General features: G+C 37.2%; 1 protein-coding gene across 1 annotated transcript in view; it reads left to right on the top strand.

The window, feature by feature from the left end:
- LOC126977120 (protein still life, isoforms C/SIF type 2) overlaps positions 1 to 25,792 on the top strand; it is a 222,852-nt gene that overhangs the window by 25,080 nt on the left and 171,980 nt on the right. Inside the window, exons 11-19 of the mRNA XM_050825824.1 lie at positions 1,761 to 1,949; positions 2,709 to 2,811; positions 3,382 to 3,589; positions 5,109 to 5,322; positions 6,289 to 6,472; positions 7,864 to 7,920; positions 8,829 to 8,943; positions 19,917 to 19,994; positions 22,548 to 22,598. Of these exons, the coding sequence (XP_050681781.1) occupies positions 1,761 to 1,949; positions 2,709 to 2,811; positions 3,382 to 3,589; positions 5,109 to 5,322; positions 6,289 to 6,472; positions 7,864 to 7,920; positions 8,829 to 8,943; positions 19,917 to 19,994; positions 22,548 to 22,598 (1,199 nt within the window). The remainder of the gene's footprint in view (positions 1 to 1,760; positions 1,950 to 2,708; positions 2,812 to 3,381; positions 3,590 to 5,108; positions 5,323 to 6,288; positions 6,473 to 7,863; positions 7,921 to 8,828; positions 8,944 to 19,916; positions 19,995 to 22,547; positions 22,599 to 25,792) is intronic.

Consider the following 25,792-nt stretch of genomic DNA (forward strand, 5'->3'; position numbering starts at 1 on the left):
AGTGATGAAAACAAATGACTTTAGCTACCAACAATCAAGTACATAATCCAAAAAAAAGATCCTAAAAGTATATCTTGCACATCGCCATACGCCATCACATTTCCTTACTTCACACTAATTTAAAATTTTCCTACACGTTGGAATTTATTTCTTACGATTAAGTCGTATAAGACCGGAACATCTATTCTTATTGCCGTTGATCCTAGGCTGGCTGCTTTATGTGTAGTAACAATAGCAATGCAAAACAAAACTCGAAATTTTTAATATTCCATGAGTTCGTTTGCTGTTTGCTTATTTATTCTGCTTTCACGCCTGATTGGCTATTACATACATAGATACTCATGAAATATTACATACACTTGGGTTGGAAAGTTAATAATAGTGATATATCCCGATATTATAAGATTTCCTATATAAGCGTTATGTCATCTCATATGGTCAGATGACATACGCGAGACCGCAGGCAAACACTGGCTCGGATTGGCATAAGACAGGGATAAATGGCACAACCTGGAAGAGGCCTTCACCCGCACGGGGGTTCCTATGAAAGAAATCAAATAAATATTACCTTAACTAATAAATACTAACAAAAATTACTTTATTTCATTATAATTACTAATCCACTAAACAAAATGTTACTTAGTTCATAGGAGCAAATAAAAAGGCTTTTTATTTTATTTTATTATATAAGCGTTAAGGGATTAGGATTAGAGTTAATTTAAGGCGGATGAATTTGTGAGTAGAATAAAGTTATCCTATATAGAATAATCCAGTACGAAGTACATGTATCCTACACGCAAATTTTCATCAAAATCGATATTGAGTTATAAAGGACGTACAGATAGAAAAATGTAATTCAATACTCGTAGAGTCAGTGTATTGAAATCATTTATATATCACAACATTTTGTACAAAATGTAAAAATAGGCAGACCCTAAAATTTAGGGTCAGTGTATGCTTACATTTTAATATTATATGATGATTAATCAAGATTAACTTGTTGTAATATTGAAACGTTCAACTGTAGGTATATATTCTTATAACTTCATTCTTCTATGTTGTTACTGAGAGCCTTGGTTGGCTCCATCACAATTTTATGTGAAAAGTTTTAATGGGTTTGTTGCTTGCTCTCAGTACTTTCCGACTTCTAATATTTATATTTATATCTTATTCTAATATTTTTTACTGATGATATACCGTATTTTGGTTTATAGGAGAATTTTTTTACGATCAGTTACGTTCTGTGTACGACACACACACACACACTTATACTTGAACCTTTCACAGTTTCTTTGCTGTGCTGAATCTAAAAATTCTATTTAGATAAATACTGTAAGGCATAGGCTTAAAATATAGGCTTTTGTCATCTCAGTCTCGCACTATTACTATCAAAATATACAGAAAAAGGCTTATTTTTTGTACATATTGAGTACTTTCTCTTAAAAAACTTCAGTCTCTCTTGGTTGAGCATGATATTGCTTTGGTCTTGATTAAGAGGACTATTGTTGCCAAAGACAATCTTCAGGTTATATCGTCAGATAATCTTCCCTAATCCAAGCCATGTCATAAACATGATATATATATCCTTGGAGGGTGAGGTTTTAATTAATTCTAAAAGGATATCATTTGCTCCTATATAATGATAACATTGGGTGTCGTCATTCTTTACGTATATAATATAGATCTGGGTGGTTCACTAGGAGTTAGTGAGGCATGTCATTAAAGAAGAAACATAGTTTACATACACGAACTTCTTTCAGACTGCTGAAGACACCACTCAAGTATCAAGTGCTGGCACTAACCAGCATGGCCAAGACTTGAAATCAGAAGGTGTTCAGGCTGGAGGAACGCTTACGGCATCCAAATCTTCTGCTACTTCCACTCGTTCTGGCAAGGAGCACCTGCAGCATATGCCCAAGAGCATTGACTACGGAGACGGCAATGAATCGGTAAGATACAATACAATATTCAATATATATTATAAATAGCGTAGAAAATGATATTGTTAGCAAATTTCAGATTTCAAAAACTTTCATAAGCATTTCACAATATTTTGTCTGCCCTTTTGGTATGCACATAAGCTGATAATTTAACATATTATTATTATTTTAATAACATTTTATTACAAAAGAGCAAAACTACAGTTGTAGCAGTACTTAAATATATTTAACATCAAATTAAATTGAATCTTATTGAAATCAGGGTTGGTTATTTAAACGTCCATAGATAAACCCTAGGTTAGGAAGACCCCGAATAACGTGGATGTCTATAGTAAATAAGAACCTGAAAGAAGCCCAAATAAACAAAGAGACGACCCACCTGGAGACACAAGATACGATGGGCCAAACCCAAATAAAATGGGAAAGGACCAGGCAATGAAGAAGAAGATAAACCCTAGCTTGTCAGATAACATAATTAGCTAGTTGATTTAACGGTGTCACAGTAGATATATGTGTCTACCGGTGTTCTCCAAAATTAATAATTAATAAGAGTGAGATTAAGTTATTCAAAATTAATATGAGTGACGTTGCTCAAATTGCCACACCTCAAAGCATTCCACTAAAATTTTGATGCCAGAAATTTAAGAGTCGTACAGCCCTATCCGGCGGTTCTTTCTTAAATCAAGTGAACTGTACGAGCATCTGTTACTGACTTATATATAAATTGTATACAGGATATTATCCCACTAACACTATGTATGTTTCCAGGCCCGCGAATCTGATCGTCACATGCACAACCACAACGTAATGAACAACAATACGTCGGGGTCGAGACGCACAAAGTCTAAGAGTACAGAAGACATGAATATGGGTATGGCAGCCATGGTGTTTATAGCGCGTCTTGCGTAGTGTTAAGGTCTCAATCTAGTAAAGTGTTCAAGATCATAGACGAACAATAAACTAGCGTATAGATAAACATTTTTTCTTATGAAAATAAGGGACAAGACGAGCAGGACGTTCAGCTGATGGTAATTGATATGCCCTACCCATTACAATGCAGTGCCGCTCAGGATTCTTGAAGAACCCAAAAATTCTGAGCGGCACTTACGATATTAAGTCTCGTTAGGCCAGTAGTTTCACTAGCTACGACGCCCTTCAGACCGAAATACAGTAATATTTACACATTATTGCTACACGACAGAAATAGGCGCCGTAGTGGGACCAATAATCTAACCGGCTTCCTGTGTAAAGGAGCCTCCCACTGGTAGATAAGATAGAGAGCAAAGCTAATTTATTGTTACTGTAACTGACTTTAATTGACAAATTGCAAACAGATAGTCGTGCTTAGCTTTAGTTCCTTAGTTTTTCTCTGAACTCTAAAAACTGTTATGTCTAAGGCGAATTAAGTTTTTTTTGTATATAATAAAAGATTATTTTTCAGATTCAAACACTCTGAAACGGATGTTGAAGCCGATGCCATCAACTGAGAGTCCTATCACGTCACCAGAGATGGGTCGTCGTCGGTACGCCGGCTGCCCCCCCTCCTGCTCCCACTCCCACCGCCACCACCCCCACCCCCCTCACCCCCACTACTCTCACATCATCAATAATAACAGCAGGCAGTCCTCCCAGCGGTATTCGTCTGCTAGGTAAGAGATTTCATATATAACGGATACAATATGTGATACAATTTAACAAGGCAGTCCAGCGTTCTCCGAAAAATATTTTTTTTAAATGGGAATGTAAATTGCAAAATGAATAACACTATTAATTGTCACTTATAATAAATTTTTATTTTTAAAGAATTTAATTGCTTGTATAAATAAAAAAAAGTTTGAAAAAAAAACCGATTTAAAAAAACTATTCTAAAATAACCGATGTAACATTCACTAAAAAGTAAAAAAAATATTGTATATTTTTATACAATTTAATTGATCTAATGAATTATTCTAATTCTAGTTACAATTATTGTTATTTTTGAAATCGGTGTCCTCTCGCCCTCGCCTCTCACCTTATTACGTTGTGCGTGCGACGCAAGCACATCTCATCTACAACTATGTAAACCTAGTCTTGCTATAAATAATGAAACAAACAAGTAAAAATTTATTTTGCAAATAACATTTATTACTTTTACATTGTGTTAGTTTAATACATAAATATATAAGAATTTAAAATATAAAAAGCTTATTCGAAGTGGTCTGCATTGGCTGCAATACAGTCCATTAAACGTTGAAGCCAGTTGTCAATAGAAGCACGCACTCTTTCCATGGGAAGACTCTTCACTGCCAATCGTACGGATTGTTTTAGGGACTCCAAATAATCATGGCACTTAGAGCAAGCGTACTCTCTAAAACTGATCGTAAATCATAATCCAGCGGATTAAGATACTACTTCGGACTAGACGACGGTCAGTCTTCAGCTCTGATGAAGTCTGAATCGTTCGTTTCCAATCAAGACTGCGTAGACCGAGCTTTATGACCCGGCGCCGAGTCTTGCTGGCCATTCTTGGTTATTGAACATGGTGATGTTAAGGGGCTTCACTATCTTCTCAAGAATGGTATCTTGAATCACTTCTGCCGATGTTTTGAAAAAGGTTACAAAACATCGGCACAAGTGTATCAAGTATGGCTCAGTCACTCCTTCATAGCTAATACCCCACCAAACCACCATGCAACGCAGAGCAGCTCGAATTGTCGGGGACCCAGTGCTCTGTGAAAGGCTGGATCACTTTGCGTTGCGTAGAGACGTCGCTTCAGTGTGCGTCTTCTACCGCATTTATCACGGGGAGTGTCCGGAAGACCTGTTTCACCTGATTCCTGCCGCCAAATTCCACCTTCGTACGACACGCCAGAAATAAGAATATCATCACCAGCATCTGGGTGTGGCGGTCCTCCACTGTGCGCTTTTCAAGGAGCTTTCTTCCACGTACTACAAAGCTGTGGAATGAGCTTCCTTGTGTGGTGTTTCCGGGACGATACGACATGGGTACCTTCAAAAAAAGCACGTACACATTCCTTAAAGGCTGGCAACGCTCTTGTGATTCCTCCAGTGTTGTAATAGAATTTGGGCGGCGGTGATCACTTAATATCAGCTGACCCGTACGCTTTGTAAATTGTTAGTAAAAAATAGACCATATAATTATGTATTCAATCATGTTTTTGTATTCAGTCGTGGCGTTGGAGTAGGAGCAGCACCAAGTGGCTACCCTGGACGTGGACTCTACCTGGAGCTGGGTGGTGGAGGAGAACGGGACATATCACCACCGTCTGACAACGTAATGTTCGACAACCACTGCTATGCGACTACACCATCATCGTCGAACGGAAACTCAGATCAGGAGCATTGTCAGCGAAGAGACCCAAGGCAGCATCACCATAATATGGTTAGCTTGGTTAAATTTTTTACACATATGTTTAAATTTTAGGATTACGAAATAATGGCTATAAAATAACAGTGTAAACCAATTCATTTAAATGTTCTTTCTATCGGTGGTCAGTCAATAATTATTATTATATATTATTGGAACGATTCAAGTATTTGGGGTATATCCTTAATGAGTATCTTACAGATGAAGATATTGAGCGTGATCTTCGTCCGCTGGCTGTCAGATGCAACTTACTTGCGCGAAGATTTGCCAAGTGTGATGATAGTGTACAAAAACTATTATTTAAGGCGTATTGTCAATATTTTATACATATCAACGGTGGACAAGTTTCAACAGAGAAGCACATAGTACCATTAGGGTGGAGCAAAATGATGCATACCGCATTCTAATGTAATTGCCAAAGTACAATAGTGCTTCAACCATGATTGCACCCACTGGTGTGATCCAGGATTGCATCCTTTTGGTAACGCATTCGCTAATACATTCGTCGGGTAATACTAAAAAAAAAAAATTTAAAAAAGACCCTCTCCGAATAATTGAAGTGTCCTATTTTTAAACTCTGGTAAAATGTATATATCTATGAAAGAAGCACCGCCCTAATTCCACCAAATATGACCTAAAATGTCGATGATTACGAGATACATAGATCACAGACCATTAATATGACTCATGTGTTTAATATACACTGCGGGTCAGGCGAACGGGAATCCCCAAAAGTGATGTTAAATCACCAGGATACTCGCAACGAACACGTGTTTCGTAAGTTGAAACTATCTTCATCAGATGCAAGTCGTGATCAAAATGGGTCAGTGTAAAGAGTACAAATATAAAAAAGCATATCAGGGCGGTAGCTAATAGAGTTTGCCCTTCAAGAGTTGATTGTATGAACGTACCATTTACGAGCCTCGGGATTGTATCTTCGCATATATTGTACATATATTTGAACATTGGTATTGTCGGCAGAAGCCTTGCCTATCACGCCAAGCATCACAGCAGAGTGCGACGCCAGCTCCTGGGTCCCCAACATCTCGTTTGCTCCTGGAATATGAGATGCATCTGAGGAACACCCTGGCCAAGGGCATGGATGCTGAAAGTTACAGCCTGCATACTTTTGAAGCCCTTCTCAGTCAGAGCATGGAGGACTTGGGTAAGGAATTTGAGTCATTCTCAAGAAATATTTTACTTTATTATTGTCTTGCTACGAAATATGTGAGTAGAAATGCTTCAGTAAGACTTTATAAAAAGAAATCAATAATTATTACTAACACATTGAATTCGTTAAATTACTCTGAGACAGATAATTGTAGTATAGACTTATAATACACAAGCGTATAGATGAACAACGCTTGTAAGAGAGAAGAACATTTTAACGAAGGAACTGCAACTTAAGAAGGTAAGCGAATATATTGTCACTGTAACCGATTTTGAAGGGATAGTTGTAAATAGTCACTCACGCTTGGAATTAGCTCCTCATTAGAACACTTTGGTACCTATTACCGGAGTGTCAGGTCTTCTATAATAATAATGAAACTTTATTTGATTCCATGCAAAAATAACAATTGTTTAATCTTACTCTAAGTTACTATCTCTATCTCTGGTTTTGTATGGACCCCTTTTGGGTAAAAGCCTCCTCCAAAGAACAAAGTTTTGGTTTTTGCAGTCTCTATCCAACTTTGCCCCGCCACCGCCACTATTTCATCTGTCCACCTACCACAAGGTTTGCCTCTCTTTCTAATGCCTCGAGGACCGGACCATTTAATTATTCTGTGTGTCCATCTGTCGACAGAGTATCTGGCCACGTGCCCCGCCCACTTCCATTTTCTTTCGAGGGAGAAAGTAAGTGCATCGGTTATTTTAGTTTTGCTTCGGATGTCTGCGTTTCTCACCCTGTCATTAATTTTTAAACCTAGACAACTTCTCTCCATTCTCCTTTGAGTAGTCTGTATTTTGTTTCTCGCTTTTAGATCGAACTTCCAGGTTTGTCAGCCATAGGTGAGGCATGGAATAATTTCAGAGTCCATAACTATTTTCTTGGTAGGCATCGGAAGCTGTGATTTGAATATTTCTTTATGAGCCTAGTACTTCTTCCAGGTGATCGCTATTCTTCGGTCTATTTCTTGGGCACCTCTTTACTAAACGAGATCTGTTTGCCAAGGTAGACGTATTTTTCTACATACTCGAGAGGAGTGTTATTTACTGAGATGGGTGTCTTGTGGTGGTTAGTCATGGCTTTTGTTTTGTCTGGGTTCAGTTCTAAGCCAACTCTTATACTGGCACGGTATAGGTCTGTAACATGTTTTCTAGTTTTGTGCACATTCCGAGAACAGAATGATCGCCTTGTCTCGTGCCTCTATTTATATTGATTTTTTCACAAACTCTATCTAGTTTGCAGGTCTTCTATAAACTAGTATAATATTCTGTCTGTGTGTTGTACTATTTTAATTACTTCAGTGAAATTTCCTGTCAGCCACTTGTATCGTGTGAATATAAATGTTGAATACTTACTTTTAAAGTAATTGTAATATTTTTATTGTTCAGAATACAACGACAATTTGCCGCCGTCAACGCAGCGAAGTCCATATCCACCAAGGAGACGTAAGTTTAGTTTTAATATTATGATATAAAACTCCTTAATACAAAAGTCTAGGTAAATACCCTGATATAAATAAAATAAAAATAGAGACAGATCTACGGCAAAAGTAAAAATCTAAAATAATCGAATCAAATAAAATTGCAATTTTTTGCAATTTTTAGATGAAATAAAGTATTTCACAATGACTATTTGGCTCATTGATAACATGAAGGTACTTTTAACAAATGCTTTGTTTAATACAATTAAATAATTAATTAGATACTAATAAATACTTTTCAACCACAAAATAATGATCTTGAATAAATTATTTTTTAATTATTATTAAATTTGTCGGGGACCCAGTACTCTGTGAACGGCTGGATCACTTGGCGTTGCGTAGAGACGTCGCTTCATTGTGTGTCTTCTACCGCATTTATCACGGGGAGTGTTCCGAAGAGCTGTTTTACCTAATTCCTGCCGCCGAATTCCACCTTCGCACGACACGCCACAAGTTAGGATATCATCCTCACCATCTGGATGTGTGGCGGTCCTCCACAGTGCGGTTTACAAGGAGCTTTCTTCCACGTACTACAAAGCTGTGGAATGAACTTCCTTGTGCGGTGTTTCCGGGACGATACGACATTGGTACCTTCAAAAAAAGCGCGTACACCTTCCTTAAAGGCCGGCAACGCTCCTGTGATTCCTCTGGTGTTGCAAGAGAGTATGGGCGGCGGTGATCACTTAACAACAGGTGACCCGTACGCTCGTTTGTCCTCCTATTCAATAAAAAAAAAAAAAAAAATATTAACAACATTTATTGGCATACTAACAACCAATCACAGTTACTTTAAAAATCAAAAAAATCGACTTAAAATTCATTCCTTATCGTACCATATATATAATATTATTATATAGATGTTCCTTTTTTTAGGCCCAGCTTCCCAATGTTCAGGCGGAGGAAGTCGTTCCTCAACATTACCTCTTCCTCATAGACTTGGAGTTGAGAGGCAGCACAGCGCCAGATCTGACCGAGATGGATATTACAGGTATTTAAATACATTTGGATTTTTAATTAAGAAAAACGGAGCTTGTTTAAAAGTGCTGACACGACTAAAGTATATCAGTAATGTATGGCTCAGAATCTACTTCTAGCAATATAGGAAATAGGCGTTATGGTGTGACACAGTATGTTTTTTTAATTTGAAGTATTGCTATTGGATATTGGATTCCAAATTACAATGGGGCCCCCATATGGAAGAATTGGCGAACAGACTTAGTTCTGCAGCATACGCGGTTAAAAAGATTAGACAATTAACTGACATAGATACGGCGCGACTTGTATACTTTAGTTACTTCCATAGTATTATGTCCTACGGTATATTGCTATGGGGCAACGCTGCCGATATTAATACAATATTTGTGCTGCAGAAGAGGGCTATTCGCGCTATTTATAACCTAGATCCTAAGGAATCATTAACACCAGGAACAGACATAACCTTATGATGCCTTCTATTGGGATAAGTCTTGTTAGCAAGTCTTTTGTGGGGCGATGTATATGTTTTTACAACACAAGATCCCAGTAAATGTTCAAAACAAAAGTATTACGTTATTCAAAAGAATTCTTAAAAAACGTTTGTGTGGTAAAGGTTATTATAACATAAATACCTTTCTTAATGATACCACAGATTGAGAATGGAATGACCACCCTCAGGCTATTAAATAATAAGTTTAATTGTACAATATTACTTTGTAAACATATTTATTCGATGAAAAAAAAAGCCCGCTGAGTTTGTTGCGCCCATTCTTCTCAGATCGTTCGTTTTGGAATGGGTGGTAGTTTTTGACTTTGAATAAGTGATGTGACATCCTATTTTGAATAAAAATATTTGAATTTGAAATTGAAATTGTATACCAGTGGGAGGCTCCTTTGCACAGGATGCCGGCTAGATTATGGGTACCACTACGGCGCCTATTTCCGCTGTGAAGCAGTAATTTTTAAACATTACTGTGTTTCGGTCTGAAGGGCGCCGTAGCTAGTGAAATTACTGGGCAAGTGAGACTTAACTTCTTATTTCTCAAGGTGACGAGCGCAATTGTAGTTAGTGCCGCTCGGAATTTTTGGTTTTTTCAAGAATCATGAGCGGCCTGCATTGTAATGGGAGGGCGTATCAATTACCATCGGCTGAACGTCCTGCCCGTCTCGTGCTTTATTTTCATAAAAAAAAACCACAAAGAGAAGAGTGCACTTCTCAACAGCAAGGAAGATGTGAACTGCCATGCCCTTCATGAATAATAAATGGCAAGGGATAGGTATGATTAATTTTATAGGAGTGGTTGTGTCATAATTGGATGGTAGTAAATTATTCAATGAGCTTATCAAAACAATGCTTCAGATCTTGAAACAAGAGACAAGGATATAAGTTAAGAACAATTTCTAAGATAGAACTAGAAATATCTTAATAACCATAGGGAGTGACAATAACATAACATAGGTTATTGCACAATACGTGGTAATCGTCATGAAACTACATCAGTTCGTAAAGGGGTTTTTTTTTATGGAATAGGAGGACAAACGAGCGTACGGGTCACCGGTTGTTATGTGATCACCGCCGCCCACAATCTCTTGCAACACCAGAGGAATCACAGGAGCGTTGTCGGCCTTTAAGGAAGGTGTACGCGCTTTTTTTGAAGGTACCCATGTCGTATCGTCCCGGAAACACCGCACAAGGAAGTTCATTCCACAGCTTTATAGTACGTGGAAGAAAGCTCCTTGTAAACCGCACTGTGGAGGGCCGCCACACATCCAGATGGTGAGGATGATATCCTAACTTGTGGCGTGTCATGCGAAGGTGGAATTCGGCGTCAGGAATCAGGTTAAATAGCTCTTCGGAACACTCCCCGTGATAAATGCGGTAGAAGACACACAATGAAGTGACGTCTCTACGCAACGCCAAGCGATCCAGTCGTTCACAGAGCACTGGGTCCCCGACAATTCAAGCTGCTCTACGTTGCACTCGGTCAAATGGATCGAGCTGATACTGGGGTGCGCCAGACCAGAGATGACAGCAATACTCCATGTGTGGCTGGACCTGCGCTTTGTAGAGCGTTAGTATGTGGGCCGACTTGAAGTATTGCCGTGCTCTATTAATGACGCCCAGTTTCCTTGAAGCCAATTTGGCTTTGCCTTCCAGATGACCACGAAATTGGCAATCGCTCGAGATTTCGAGACCCAGTATTCCGATACTAGGCGAGGCTTTGAGGGAAGTGTTGTCGAAGAGCGGTGATACGACAAATGGAGTTTTTTTTTCTTTGACATGGGGAGAAGAACTGATAAGAAATGCTTAGTCCATGTTTTATATATTATTCATCCTAGCCTACTTAATACAATACATACAATTTTAAGTGGCCTGTGCAGAAAAAGTCACAAATCCTGTATCATTATCCACCATACAATCTACAATACTATATACATTAGGTTTTCTTTGTAAAAGAAGCTTATATATATTTCTTGAATTTGTACTCATCGAAATGCAGATGTACATCCTCTCATCTAGAAGCTTTTGCTCTAATTTTTATGGTATTTGCCAGACTTATTGATTTGTCTGACAATACCAAGCTTTTGATGTGTCTCAAGACGCCCCAACAGCATACCCATTATATTAAAAAGAAATCACTGCAATTCTGTTTTTGTACGCCCTATCTAATTCAGTAAATCATAATTCTTCTACTTAGTTATATATAGTAACTTTGCCAAATCATAACGTACGCCCTCGTAAAGATATGTCCTTTATTGGTTTAACATCATCAAATATTATGCAAATTAATATTAATTCCTCCTCTCCAAAATGTTGTGTTGATTCTACACTGTGGAAGTTCGATATTTCATATTACAATTTGCGGCTGCATAATACATTAGCATATTCTATTTAGCTAAACCATTTTGCGTGCTCTTCATACCAAATCAGCTTTGAATCGATTTTACTTCTCGGTAATTACTACAGTAATATGGACGAGGGTATATAATATATTTGTAACTTTGAATAAGTCATTTTAAAATAATATTTTGAGACTACCGCGAATGGTAATTTATAAGCGTTCTGTTTCGAATGGTAACCAGTTTTTTTTATAAAAAGTGAATTAATCAGACCATAAAGTAAGTGTAAGTAAGGCAAGTGATACTTACGCCTTGCCCATTACAAACGGATTTAAACAAAATAATGAGTATAAACGAGAAAATTAATGGTATTAAATCACGTATAACATTAAGAAATTTAATCAAATTGTTCTAATGTATCCATAAATATAACATTGAAAAGCTGAAAAGAGGTCAGTCTGTATAAAAAATATTTTCACTAATTAAGATTTTGTGTTAATTTTAGTTTGTATTTTAATGATTCAAGAAAAATGATTACACTATCAGCTGTTGGAGTATACAATCTGAAGTTGATGGTGGTTATCATTTATAATCAATATAACATGAAAAAAATCGTCAGACTGCATAATTAATAGTTCAAAGTACATCAGGTACAGCGCTACACCAAGTATTTCTTGTTATATTAATCATAAATTCTCGTCTTAACCACTACTTTATTTGCAGAATTTTCCGACCATATTGTCAGCATATCGACGTCAGACGATTATTTATATTAAATACCATCATAAATTAGTAATGTGTTCATTATTTTATAGCATGTATACTGCTACAATTTTGCAAAGTTTGCAATTAAAAAAACTTGCGGCGGCGTCGTGTACCGGGTCATATCCTTCCCTCAAAAATGTGCGGAGGGAACGATGTTTGTATTTGTTGGATACAGTTACTTATTGTGACAGTAATCACGACCTTCATGTTCACGAAGTATCCTTACTCAAACAATGCTCTCTCTGAGTTCAAGCTCTATTTATTTTATTTATTTATTTATTTTAATTAAAACGGTTACAACACCAATTACATTAATCAAGTACTTTATACTATTGCTAGACGCTATTATGCGAGGACTCACAAAGTTGGAGCAGCAACTGCACCAACACCTCAAGTCTATTAGTAAATAGATCACAATCAGGGCGGGCTTCTACGAGGTGATTATACAATTTCGAAATCATGAAATCAAATCAAATCAATTTCAAATCGAATCAGCTCATTATGAATATCAGGGGCATCTTTTAAGCCCCGGCTAACTTTAAGCAAGGTAGTTGCCTGGTCGAGAGCCCGTCTGGTTTCCAGAGTGTTATATCCGAGGCAACCGACGAGATACGCCGTCGAGTACAAGTACGGGTAGTAACCCAGTTTCCGCTTATATAAGAAACGCAAAAATACTTTTTGTACTTTCTCCAGCATAAGGGAATAGGTTACTTCGTAGGGATTCCATACGCACGAGCTCGCTTCAAGCTTACTACGCACAAGGGTACTGTAAAGCAGTTTTATTATATTGACGCTGTGGAAATCGCGCGCATTCCTTTCTACAAACCCTAGTCTCATAAAGGACTCTTGAGTGACTGTTATTATATGGTCGTGGAAGGTAAGCTTTTGGTCAAATATCACACCCAGATCTTTAATTGAATTTCGTCCACTTATGAGCTTACCATTAATGCGGTACTGAAAAGTTATTGGTTGTCGCATTCGACAAAAAGTGACAATATAGCATTTAGTGGGATTAAATTGCATTTTATTATGCACACCCAAATTATAAACAGCATCTATGTCAGCCTGAATAGCCTCACATGTTAATTATTTATCACATTTTATGAAATAATTTTTATTATTTAAATACGACTCATATATTGGATGCAGCACGTTACAAACTAATTTGTTATGTATATTGTCATTGTAAAATACTCTATTTGATTGAAGAGTGACCGTTGAGTTTCTCGTATGTTCTTTTCACGAGCTCAACTTTTTACGAACATATCGTAAATTCAGTAATTTAAAAGAAATATTTGTAGTGACGATTCAAAAGCGCTTAGTTTAAGCATATTTGAATAAAGTTTATTTGACTTTGACTTCGTCAGCCTCGTACACCATAACTAACGGCCCGCCAAAGGTCTGACGGCCAGTTCTTTATTAGCAGTAAAAAAATCATGGTGAATATCATGAAATGACCGTAACTCATGGACTAAAATATGATAGTGATGATCTTGTGATGGTCGAACTTTGCCACCACAAACCACATCCGCTTTATTGTCAATCTACTTGTATCCATTCTTTCTATAATACATTTTCTTTTTAGTGTATCTATGGTCAACATAAACTTAGTATATCTATTGTCACCATAAACTTAGTATGCCCTGTGCTTCCCCGGGGCGTAAAAAGAATAAGGGAGCCCCAGGCCCAAGGGTGTCGTAAGAGGCGACTACGGGCTTTTTAAAAGTGGGAGAGTCACGACTCTGCCGTCTTATGACGTCAGCACAATCTATGTTTCGTATAGGTTAGGTGTCGAGGACCGGAGGCCACCCCCTCCCAACAATATTATGAAAGCGGTCCGAAAAGAGATATTACCCCAGGAGGGTACCGGCTCAAGCAAAGCCGGAGAATCCCTCCCCGAGCATTCTCGCTCGGGCTGCCCCTCGTATTCTGGGGAGGGCACAGTACCGCGCAAGTCAAAGGACAAACAGGGCAGCAACACCACGGCACCCCGCTCCACGCTTAATGTGGACTTTTGTAACATCAGGGAAATTCACTCCTATTTAAACGCCGTCCACCACCACCGATTGAGACGGCGCAGCCGGGCTTGTGTTTCCTTACGGAGACACAGATATCTCGACCTAGCGATACGTCATATTTAACGTACCCCGGATACAAAATTGAGCATATTTTTTTGCCTCATCTGTGTACGTTAGGGAGGATATCTGCTGTCGCCATCACGGCAATTTTGAGGGTAGGGACCTGTCCACTTTTTGGCTCCGCGAAGATTTAGAGGACTGTGTCCGCATCTATGCGTGTGTCTACTGGTCCCATAATGGTAACGCATAAACCGATCATCTCATGGGCTGCGTTCAAGCGGCAATTGACAACGTGCTTGCACAGATCCCCTCCGCTGAAATCGTAGCCTTGGGTGATTTCAACGGGCACAATGCCGATTGTCTTGGATCACGTACCATAGACTACGCAGGGCGATCAGTACATTGTTTGTTTTGCATTGGCGTATGGTCTGTCCCAATTGGTTGAGTCGCCAACGTGGCTCCCGGATGTAGACATACACACGCCGTCCTTATTGGAACTTCTGCTGACTACACATCCTGATAGTTACCAAGTCTCTGTCGACGCCCCACATGGAACCGTCCGACCATTGCCTGGTAAGAAGTGTATCAAACTTGGGTTGCGGCGCTGGGCTCCAGATGCCTACTCTTGGTAACTTCAACCAGTCGTCCCTGCCGCCGTTGCACATGAGAAATGACACCCTGGCCCATACGGCAAAAGAGAAAGCCGATCTACTGTGCGCTCTTTTTGCCTCCAACTCGTCTCTTGACGACAACAGAAAAACACCGGCGACCATCCCGCGGTGTCAGAGCTCAATACCTGAAGTAAAGTTAAGACAGAAAACTGTTCGGCGAGTTTTCTGATTTTGTTTTGACGTCAGGAAGTCGAGCGGGCTGGATGGCATTTCTCCAATCGTGCTTAGAACGTGTGCCCCTAAGTTGTCGCCGGTACAAACGCATTTATTCCGGAACTCTTATTCAAAAGGCGTAGTCCCTGACTCATGGAAGTCAGCCCTTGTCCATCCGATCCAAAAAAAGGAGACAGTTTGGATCCGGTAAACTACAGGCCTATTGCTGTTACCTCCCTGCTTTAACTGCTGGCTCTTGGTATACCTTGAGGATCACCAGTTTATCAACGACCGACAGTACGTCTTTCGCCACTGTCGGTCGGCAGGTGATTTTCTGGTATGCCTAACACATAGATGGGCCCCAGAGCTTATGCAAGTGGACCTCCAGCTTTCTCACTGCGCGCAGCATACAGGTCGTTATCGACAGTTATTGCTCGAATCCCAAGCCCGTGAACGCTGGAGTGCCCCAAGGCTATGTGCTATGTCCCACGCTATTTCTTCTGCATATCAATGATATGTTGAGCACCTCCAACATACATTGCTATGCCGACGATGGCACTGGTGATGCCGTATAAACGGGCCATGCAGGTCTCTCTCGGGAAATCGTCGACCAGTGCCGAGAGAAACTTGTGTCTTCTATCGAGTCCTCTCTAGAGAAGGTCGCGGAATGGGGTAAATTGAACCTTGTCCAATTTAACCCCCAGAAGACTCAAGTTTGCGCATTTAGCACTAAAAAACCCCATTTGTCGTATCACCGCTCTTCGACAACATTTCCCTTAAAACCTCGCCTAGTATCGGAATACTGGGTCTTGAAATCTCGAGCGATTGCCAATTCCGTGGCCATCTGGAGGGCAAAGTCATTTTGGCCTACAAGAAGCTGGGCGTCATTAATAGAGCACGCAATATTTCAAGCCGGTCCACATTCTAGCGCTCTACAAAGCGCAGGTCCGGCCACACATGGAGTATTGCTATCATCTCTGGTCCGACGCACCCCAGTATCAGCTCGATCCATTTGACCGCGTGCAACGTAGAGCAGCTCGAATTGTCGGGGACCAAGTGCTCTGCGAACGGCTGGATCACTTGGCGTTGCGTAGAGATGTGGCTTCATTGTGTGTCTTCGATCGCATTTATCACGGAGTGTTCGGAAGAGGTGTTTAACCTGATTCCTGTAGCCGAATTCCAACTTCGCACGATACGCCATAACTTAGGATATCATCCCCACCATCTTGATGTGTGGTGGTCCCCCACAGTGCGGTTTTCAAGGACCATTCTTCCACGTACTACAAACCTGTCGAATGACCTTCCTTGTGCGGTGCTTCCGGGACGATACGACATGGGTACCTTCAAAAAAAGCGCGTACACCTTCCTTAAAGGCCGGCAACACTCCTGTGATTCCTTTGGTGTTGCAAGAGATTGTGGGCGGCGGTGATCACTATTCCATAAAAAACAAACCTTCCGAATGTATGTGCATGATTTTCGTTTTCGTTACAATCTGACGTTGAGTGAAAACTGACTTTATGGATTTTGATATAGCGTGGAAACAAAATTGATTTTCTAAAACAATTTTTTAAAGAGTGAATAAGAATCTTATATTTCAAATGAATTTGTCATTTATTTTAGTTGTATAAATTTAATAATGCTAAAAATAAGGGGGAACTTAATATCTCAAATTCAACAGATTAACGAAACATCTATTAAACTCGCACAATTTTTAAATATCGTCAGATTTAGCCCAACTGGAGAGACCCTTTAGTTAGAAGGTCAAGAGGTATTATTATATAGCATCAACTGGGAGATAATATTTTAGAATATTTGAAGATTTCTCAAGGGCTTTCCCAATGTAAGTGGATCGCTCGACGGCAATTACTGTAATGAGAACTGTTACGGAACATATTACGACAGTAATCTTGTCAAGGAGTTATAATTATTGGAACTTGATTCTAACAATATGGCTATATTCTTGTGTGAAGATTAATAATCGCACCACTCTATAGCTTAATAATTGAATATAGTATACTCGGGTCGCCCGACAGATGTGATAACTTAAACTACGTCGGAACTATTTAATGTTGAAATTGTTAATTAAGTTAATGTAAGGAAATGTTATTTCTCAATAAAATTTTTTCTTGAATATAAAATATATTTTATTCTTAGTTACAATTCTTGAATATGTACATACACATACAATTTTGTGAATGTTTACTATAAGTATCATTATTTAATCCTATAAAAGTAACAATTAGTTAGAGTGCCTGCTTACCGCTGCCGTATACGTGAGAGAAAGGGAAGCCAGACAGACTGGCACTGTAACGCGTTACGTTACGAAACGATTTACCCTCAAATAAGAAGTTATCATTTTAAAAATTGCCACGTTAAGTGAGGACTGTGAATTATAGCACCCAGTGCCCCGCATTTTTTTTGCTGCTTCACATAATTTCCGTTATCAGGATATAGTTATTATTTACAAGAAATATTACGTGTGTATGGTTACTCGTCAAATATATATAAAATATGTAGTTTTCAAGGAACTTTCTTTCCCGTAGAACCAAATGTTGCAAGAGAATATGGACGGAGGTGATCACTTAACATCAGATGCTCGTTCGCTCGACTGTCCCTCTCTCGAATTAAAAAACACAGCCAAATCAAAAAATATACACTTGATTAGAGCTGCTCAAAAGCAATATAGTGATACTTATAGCCGAAAAAATAAAAGATTGAAGGAATCCAAGCGGACGAAAGTCCGTGTCGGTGGTGATTGCGACGACTGCTGGAGATTAGTACTGTAAAATAATACTATCTCAGACGAAACAGTGGTTGAGACTTTCATCAAAAATCCTGATGTACAGGATGAACGTATGTTAGTTTGCCACGTACATTTAGTATGAATATCGAAACAATATATGTTTACATTATTTTCTGTTCTGAACTTATAGAATTCATAATATGAAAAAGTAGTTTGTCTTATAATACGCTCGAGTAAAAATGTAATGTATATGACAACGTATTCACGAGTAACACGGGTGTGTCGACACAGCCGCTCGCGGTTGTTTTCCTTTATTTGTACTATATTATTGTACTAGTATGAGGGTGAAATGTTAAGTGAGTAAACAGCCCTTCTATAAATAAATTTAGAGTTACAAAGACGTTGCGCTACAGAGCACACGATAGAAGTGAAGACTACATCAAGGCGAGGTTTAAAATACGAAATTTTTCAAATACGATTGTAAGAACTGTATGAACGGCTCACAACAGTATTGCTATCGAACATTGCATGTAATACAGTTATTCTACTATATTCTTAATTAGTAATTATCCAAATGTTGTGATTATTATTGCCTGTAAAATCCGCTAATTTTAGCTTTAATCAATTCGACACGTGTTTCACTTCTACACGAGGCATCCAAAGGAGATGTTGACTCACCAAATTCTCGCATGATCTTGCACGACGAAATTTACAGTCAAGAATAATCACAACATTTGGCTAATTATGGATTCCGCAAAATTACGCCTAATTCAAATTAATAAGTAATTATGTATTGTACTTAATTAAAAGTATCTTTTGAGATCATAATCATAACTAACTCCAATGTTTTAGGATGAAGGCTAATATCGAATGAGCTTCAAATCTTTTTGTGCTATTTATATTAACGTTTTCAGTACATAACGGAAACTATATAGCATTATAGTATTTTATTCAACAGTTGTACAATGAAGTCAAAAAATACGAGTGGCGTGGGTTGCGCATGAATGACGCCACGAGTGTTTTTTCACCAGTTGATACAGCGTGTCGCATCTATATTTTTTCTACGACTAGGTGAATTTAAATTAAACAAACAAATATCACAAGTTTTCGAGTCGCCGCTTGGGCGGCAAATTGTTCTGTATACATCTCTAGTGAGTTTGTTTCATTATTCCATCAAGGAATGGCAAAGGTACACCCATTCAGCCATAGCGGGAAAATTGAAAATTACAAAATATACCTAGCACCATCTTGGCAAGTTTTTTCTTAAGTTGTCATTTAAATGTTTATTCTAATGATTTAAACGGTACGGTAAACAATGATTTTTAGGACATAGAGTATGGACTATTACAAAGACTCAATAAAGTATGAACTTATATTACTGATCGTGGCTGTATAAATGACAGATGAAAGTAGAGGAGTGGAAGTAATGTTTTATACAATACGAAAAAAAAGTTTCTTTTCCGTGTATAAATATTTGTGAAACTAAGTATATAAAGGGGATTCCAATCGGCAAAGTTAAACAATATAAGTCAATATAAAATACAGATGAACGATCTTCATAGATCTGCTGCACAAAGTTATAAGAATTGAATGAATAATTCATTAATTCGTGGTTACAACCAAAGCTTTGTTCCACAGAACTCAATGACTTTGGAAGTATTCTTTCTTGTCGTGTTTGCACTGGAGATTTTGTCTTGCCTTTGATTAAAATTCTTTACGTATTTCATTGTTCTAGCGATCGCAACGAATTAATAAGAGAAAGAGAAAGAGAGAGGGAACGCGAGAGAGGGTACCTGAGCGATCACAACACAAGGTCGGTACCTCATATTTTCATTTGGTAAAGGTAAATTTATGGCTGGCTTGAGTAATGTATTCTTTTGTTGATAATTTATGTTTGGTTTGATTTTTAATTATAATTTGTACTTAGATCATTTATATAGACAGTAGTGAAATGTTTTTATGGAAAAGGAGGACATACTCAAGTAAGACGTTCCTAGTCTTACCTGAGTATGTCCTTTATTGGGCAATGTGCTTTTACAACATGGTCCCAGAACATGTACAAAACAAATGTGTTACCAAGTTCAAAAGAATTGTTAAAAATCGTTGGTGTGGTAAAAGTTACTATAAGATAAATGATTTCCTTAATTACACCAAATACTGGGAATAATGTAAACACCCTCAAGCTATTTAATTTATTTTTACTATTTACTATATATATTGTAACTTGATCAAGAAAAAAAAGCCCACTGATTTAAAAGTTTCTTGCGCCCGTTCTTCTCAGGTCTTAGAGATACTATTTCCAATAGGTGCTAGTCTTTCCCGATTGTGATTTAAATCCTATTTAAATAAAAATATTTATATTTAAATTTGAATACGAGTGCTCATGGTTTTTTGATCACCGCAGCCCATAATCTATTCATCATCATCATATAAATCAAGAGCGTTCGCCTTAAATAAAGTTGAATAAATGATTAAATGAATTCGACTTAAAAATATATTTTTACGTAGCGGGGGAGGTTTGCACCGGGGACTCTGTAGTGAGAGTCAACAGTTCTACCTATTGCTTCACCGATGCTTTTGATTGTCTGTATGTAATACTAGGTATTATTAGATACACATGAGTGTTACACATTTAAATTAAACTTAAAGTTGCATTCTAACTATAATTTTAGTTAACCCGACATTTCAAGACCTTTCCAGATTCCTCATCAGAAAATTATCTAACATTAAAAATCTCTAAATTACGACCCAAAACTACACATACAAAAAAGACGACAACTAAATGACGCACAACACATACACGCATACATCAGAGCTCCTTGACAAATAAACCCTTTATAAAGTTCAAACATAAAATTAAATGAATTATGGTTGAATTTCGACCTCGGGGTGATCAATAATTTATTTAAATAGACCTTTTGAAGTTTTGAAGTATTATTCGATCACAATTTTAAATATGGTGAGATTGTTCTGTAGCGATGCAGCATCCACTTTTCACACAGGTCGAATATAATTTAAAAGAAGGTTTTCATCAAAGCTTTAAAGTAATTTGAAGAAAATAATCGATGTTTAAGAAGTTATAATAACTTTCTATGTACCATGAAAGTGATTGAAATGAATATTTAACTCAGTTGGGGGCATGATTGATTTTATACTTATAATTACCAAATCACTCTGTGGAATTAGCGCCTATTGAAGGTAAAACATTTAAGTGATATTCCAGAAATATATTCATGTCAACTTTAGAATTTCCTTCTATTTTATAAGTCGGCTGCTACATTTGTTTAAGTCAACTTGGAGTTCAATCAAATCAGTTTTGATGTTTTCGTCTGCGCATGAATTTTTTTTAATTCCTTTTTTAGAATTAAAGTCATTTCTTATAACATGATATAACCAGCCAGTGAAAATTACGTCAGGTTCGGCCATTTCGTAGCCGGTGCGATTTTTTAATAAATTTAGCAAAACTTCGTTATTTTTACGATACAAACAGACACTTCAATTTTATTGATATCTTTGTAAAGATAATTGATCTAACAATTAAATCTACATTTTAGTTTGTCAATTGTTATTTTGAAATCTGTTTTGTATAAAAACTCACGTTCATACAAATATAGAGTTATAATACTAATACACTAATTATAGCTGTATGAAATACCAATATAACCAATCTGCCAAATGATATATATACTAATCCGTATTTTAGTATGTCAAACTTAATTTTTAAATCAATATGATATTGTATATGGTATAATATGATATAATGTGGTTTCATAGATGTTTTGAAGCGTACCAAACCTAATCTGCATATTCATACTGTGTCAATCATAATTTTCAAATCCATAATGTAAAAAATATCATACTCTTACAAATTGAAGCTTAAAATATATCGATTCATACTTATATAACTTATTTGTCTAGATAGACTGTGACAGCTGTGAAAAAAGTTTAAAAAAACTGTTATTAGCCGCTATTTTTAGCAAAACACGCACACTTATACAATTTCACTGACGGATATTGAGTGTAAGACGTAGCTGTCATGCACACTAATGTAATAAACCTGGCCTGTTGTCATGCCAGATTGTTGTTTGTTGTCATCTGTTCCGTAAGAACAAGATGCTATCTAGGCGTATAAATTAACTAAGGGTTCCATAGATGGTTTGAAAGAAGAGCCAACCAACAGGTTCCATGGATCGGTTATTGAAATGCTAAAAGCAGGTCATCACCGATCCGATTCCGATCGCCACTTTAGGACATTAGATATTTTAGTAGCAATTTTGAAGATTTTACCCGTTGGAAATTAATGTAGTAGCTCTCACTAAGAATAACATATTACTGTATATTTTTTACAAGTGAGTTCTTGTTACAGAGATCGTGTGCGGGATCGTGACCAAGGCTACTTGAGCGATCATCAGTCAAGGTAACAACAAACATTATTTTACGTTTATATAATTATGGTAGAACCACATAAAATTAACGGCAACCACTATCCGTATCAGTAGTGTGACATCAAAGGTTAGGGTGGGGCTTCATTTGTAGCGTGTAGATGATAACTGACAGCCGGCGATAGGTACTGGCCAACCTAATAAGCTAATCAGAAAATTCCCTTTCATATAACGAAAATAAAAAACTTACTCAGATTTGTTTCTAATCAGCCACTTTTTAAGACTTTCAGTGACGTGCTTGTATTCGGTAAAAGGCGGGTTAATAATGCAAGGTTGTTACGCAGTGTCAAAGGAGCACATTTAAAAGGCACTGTATGCTCGACAATTTGAGTAGCTTACTATTGTGAGGAGATGAGTGGTTCAAGCTCCTACTGACTACGCAGCTCAGTCCAGTTATTTTATTCTTTCAGATTTGCAGGATAAATAAGATAATACCGAAGAATGCAACATTATTATATTAATGCGCTTTATGTCTTTGATGGTCTTTAGTTCGTTTGTTACACATTTCTTGCCAAAAGGCAAAAGACATTTGTATCATAAAAAGAATGATGTAACTTATTAAAAGGAGACATCGAACAGAAACTTTTAAGCTGAATCATCCGATATCCGAAAGGAAAGCCAATACAGTCTTATCATGCAAAATTTATAAGACGATAATTTTTGGACTTCTATTATTTATATCAAAAACTATTGAAAAACAATATAATCTTACAAATTAATATCTCGGATTTATTAGAGTAGCTTCCGCAGTAAGAAATACAAAAACATATATATTTACGTGTTGCGTCACGTCCGCCGTTCCGCAAAGCACTTCTATTTGGGGGTCTATTAGTCTCCTGTGAGCCGACATTTAAGATGCGGCTATCTCAATTGTCGGAAGAAGAGGCGTCGGTCGCAGAAAAAAGTCTTGGCTGCGCATCCGAGAGTGGACTGGCATCGCGTGTGCGGCAGAACTATTTCGCCTCGCGAAGGACAAACAATTGAAACTACAAAACTGACCGCCAACCTTGTAGCAACTTCTTATTTAGATATCGCTGCATATAATTATATACTCCATGAACTGTTATGTACTGAAGAGGCTCCTCATATTTTAATAATAACAAGAGAAAAATGATTTAGATGTAAGGTTTATGTTTTAGGTGTTGTTATAGATACATATTCTATTTGCTGTATAAATGTACTAACTGTTTCCCATGACTTCAGCCGTTTTTATCAGTGTAACCATATAAGCTGGTGTTGCAATGCTACCACATGCATAGATACAAAACAATCACATATCTCTCATAGTTAAGGCAGCCTTTATAAGAACCGTTTTGTTTCGACGATTTTTCTCCAGCTTATTTTGCAAGTTCAGTTACCACAAAAAGTCTTTTCGTATTTCTTATTAATGTAAGCCATGACACTCACAAATAATGTGGCTTTCTATTAGTGTCAGTATTTTCAATTTCGTATTAGTAGATTATCCCTAGAGGTAAAGTTTGTGACTTTGTAAGTCACAAACTTTACCTCTCTATAATATAGTATAGATTTCTCATTAGAGGTCTCATAAAATAAAATAAAAATTAACAAAAAAACAACTTACTTCAAAAACACTATTCCAAAACAAAATATTATATAATATGCACTAAAAAGTATAAGAATAAATGCGTATTTTTATACAATCTTATTAATTAATCTAATTTTAGTTACGATTATTGTTATTTTTGGATGAAGAGTACAACAGTTCAACAAACTTCTGAAGAACTTTCAAATAGAAGGTGTAAGGTATACAACTCGTTCTAACGAACACTGTCATCAATCTTAGTGACAGTAATTACTACATTCATAGGTTAAAAAAGTTAGTGCTCAGTTCGGGAATCGAACCCGAAAGTTTTGTAAAATAGAACGTACACTATATGTATTTATATATCGATTGTGTTGGCCTTAAGCAGTAAATGTTACGATGAAACTTGATAACTTAAATTAATAGAATGCCTTGTTTTTCATATCTTTTATTTTGGTTTAGTAGGTGTAATGTTGACGGCCCCTCACCTAAAAATTAATGTAAGTAAGTAAGTTCTCCTGTTATGTACTGAAAAGGAGCTGAATAAGCAGTTTCGTTGTGTTCAGCAATATAACAAATAACAAGGTTTTTGTAATTTAGTAGAAAATGATCGATAATTTACTATTTAAAGAGTCAATTGCGCAATAGGTAGAAGAGCTGACTCTCACCACTGTTCTGGTTCGATTTTCATCCGACACAATCCAATGTGTTTTCGGTTCACTTATTTGTTTATTCGATTCTATATTTTTTTTTTTATGAAAATAAGGGACAAGACGAGCAGGACGTTCAGCTAATGGTAATTGATACGCCCTGCCCATTACAATGCAGTTCCGCTCAGGATTCTTGAAACCCCCAAAAATTCTGAGCGGCACTACAACTGCGCTCGTCACCTTGAGACAAGATGTTAAGTCTCATTTGCCCAGTAATTTCAATAGCTACGGCGCCCTTCAGACCGAAACACAGTAATGCTTAAACATTACTGCTTCACGGCAGAAATAGGCGCCGTTGTGGTACCCATAATCTAGCCGGCATCCTGTGCAAAGGAGCCTCCCACTGGAATATAATCTTCTTTGGCATAATTAAACAAAAATCCTCAAAAACTTATTCCTCGTGCTATTTTATGTTTATAGAAAAAACAATATTGAAGTAAAGAAAAAGAAGAAAATATTATTATATCGCATAATTTAGCCGTTTTATTATAATATTATTTTTCCGTAACGCGCCAAAAGAAGTATAACCTTAAAAGTTACGGATCATCTGATTTCATATCTAATATATAAAATTCTCGTGTCATGGTGTTAAACTTTGAACTCCTCCGAAACGGCTTGACCGATTCTCATGAAATTTTGAGTGCATATTGTACGGTCTGAGAATCGGACAACATCTATTTTTCATCCCCCTAAAGGGTGGTGGGTTTTTTTTTTTTTTTTTTTAATTTCTTTGATTATGAGTCAGTATTAAAAAATACATACAACTTCAAATTTTCACCCATCTACGATCAACAGTTACTTTTGTATCGCGATTTTAATATCGGCAATGCAACGTTTGCTGGGTCAACAAGTATTTTTATATTAATCTATGAACTTTATTAAATTAATTTACGTACTATACTCACTGAAAATGTTG

This window comes from Leptidea sinapis, chromosome 43 (genome assembly GCF_905404315.1).
Source record: "Leptidea sinapis chromosome 43, ilLepSina1.1, whole genome shotgun sequence".
Classification (NCBI taxonomy): Eukaryota; Metazoa; Arthropoda; class Insecta; order Lepidoptera; family Pieridae; genus Leptidea; species Leptidea sinapis.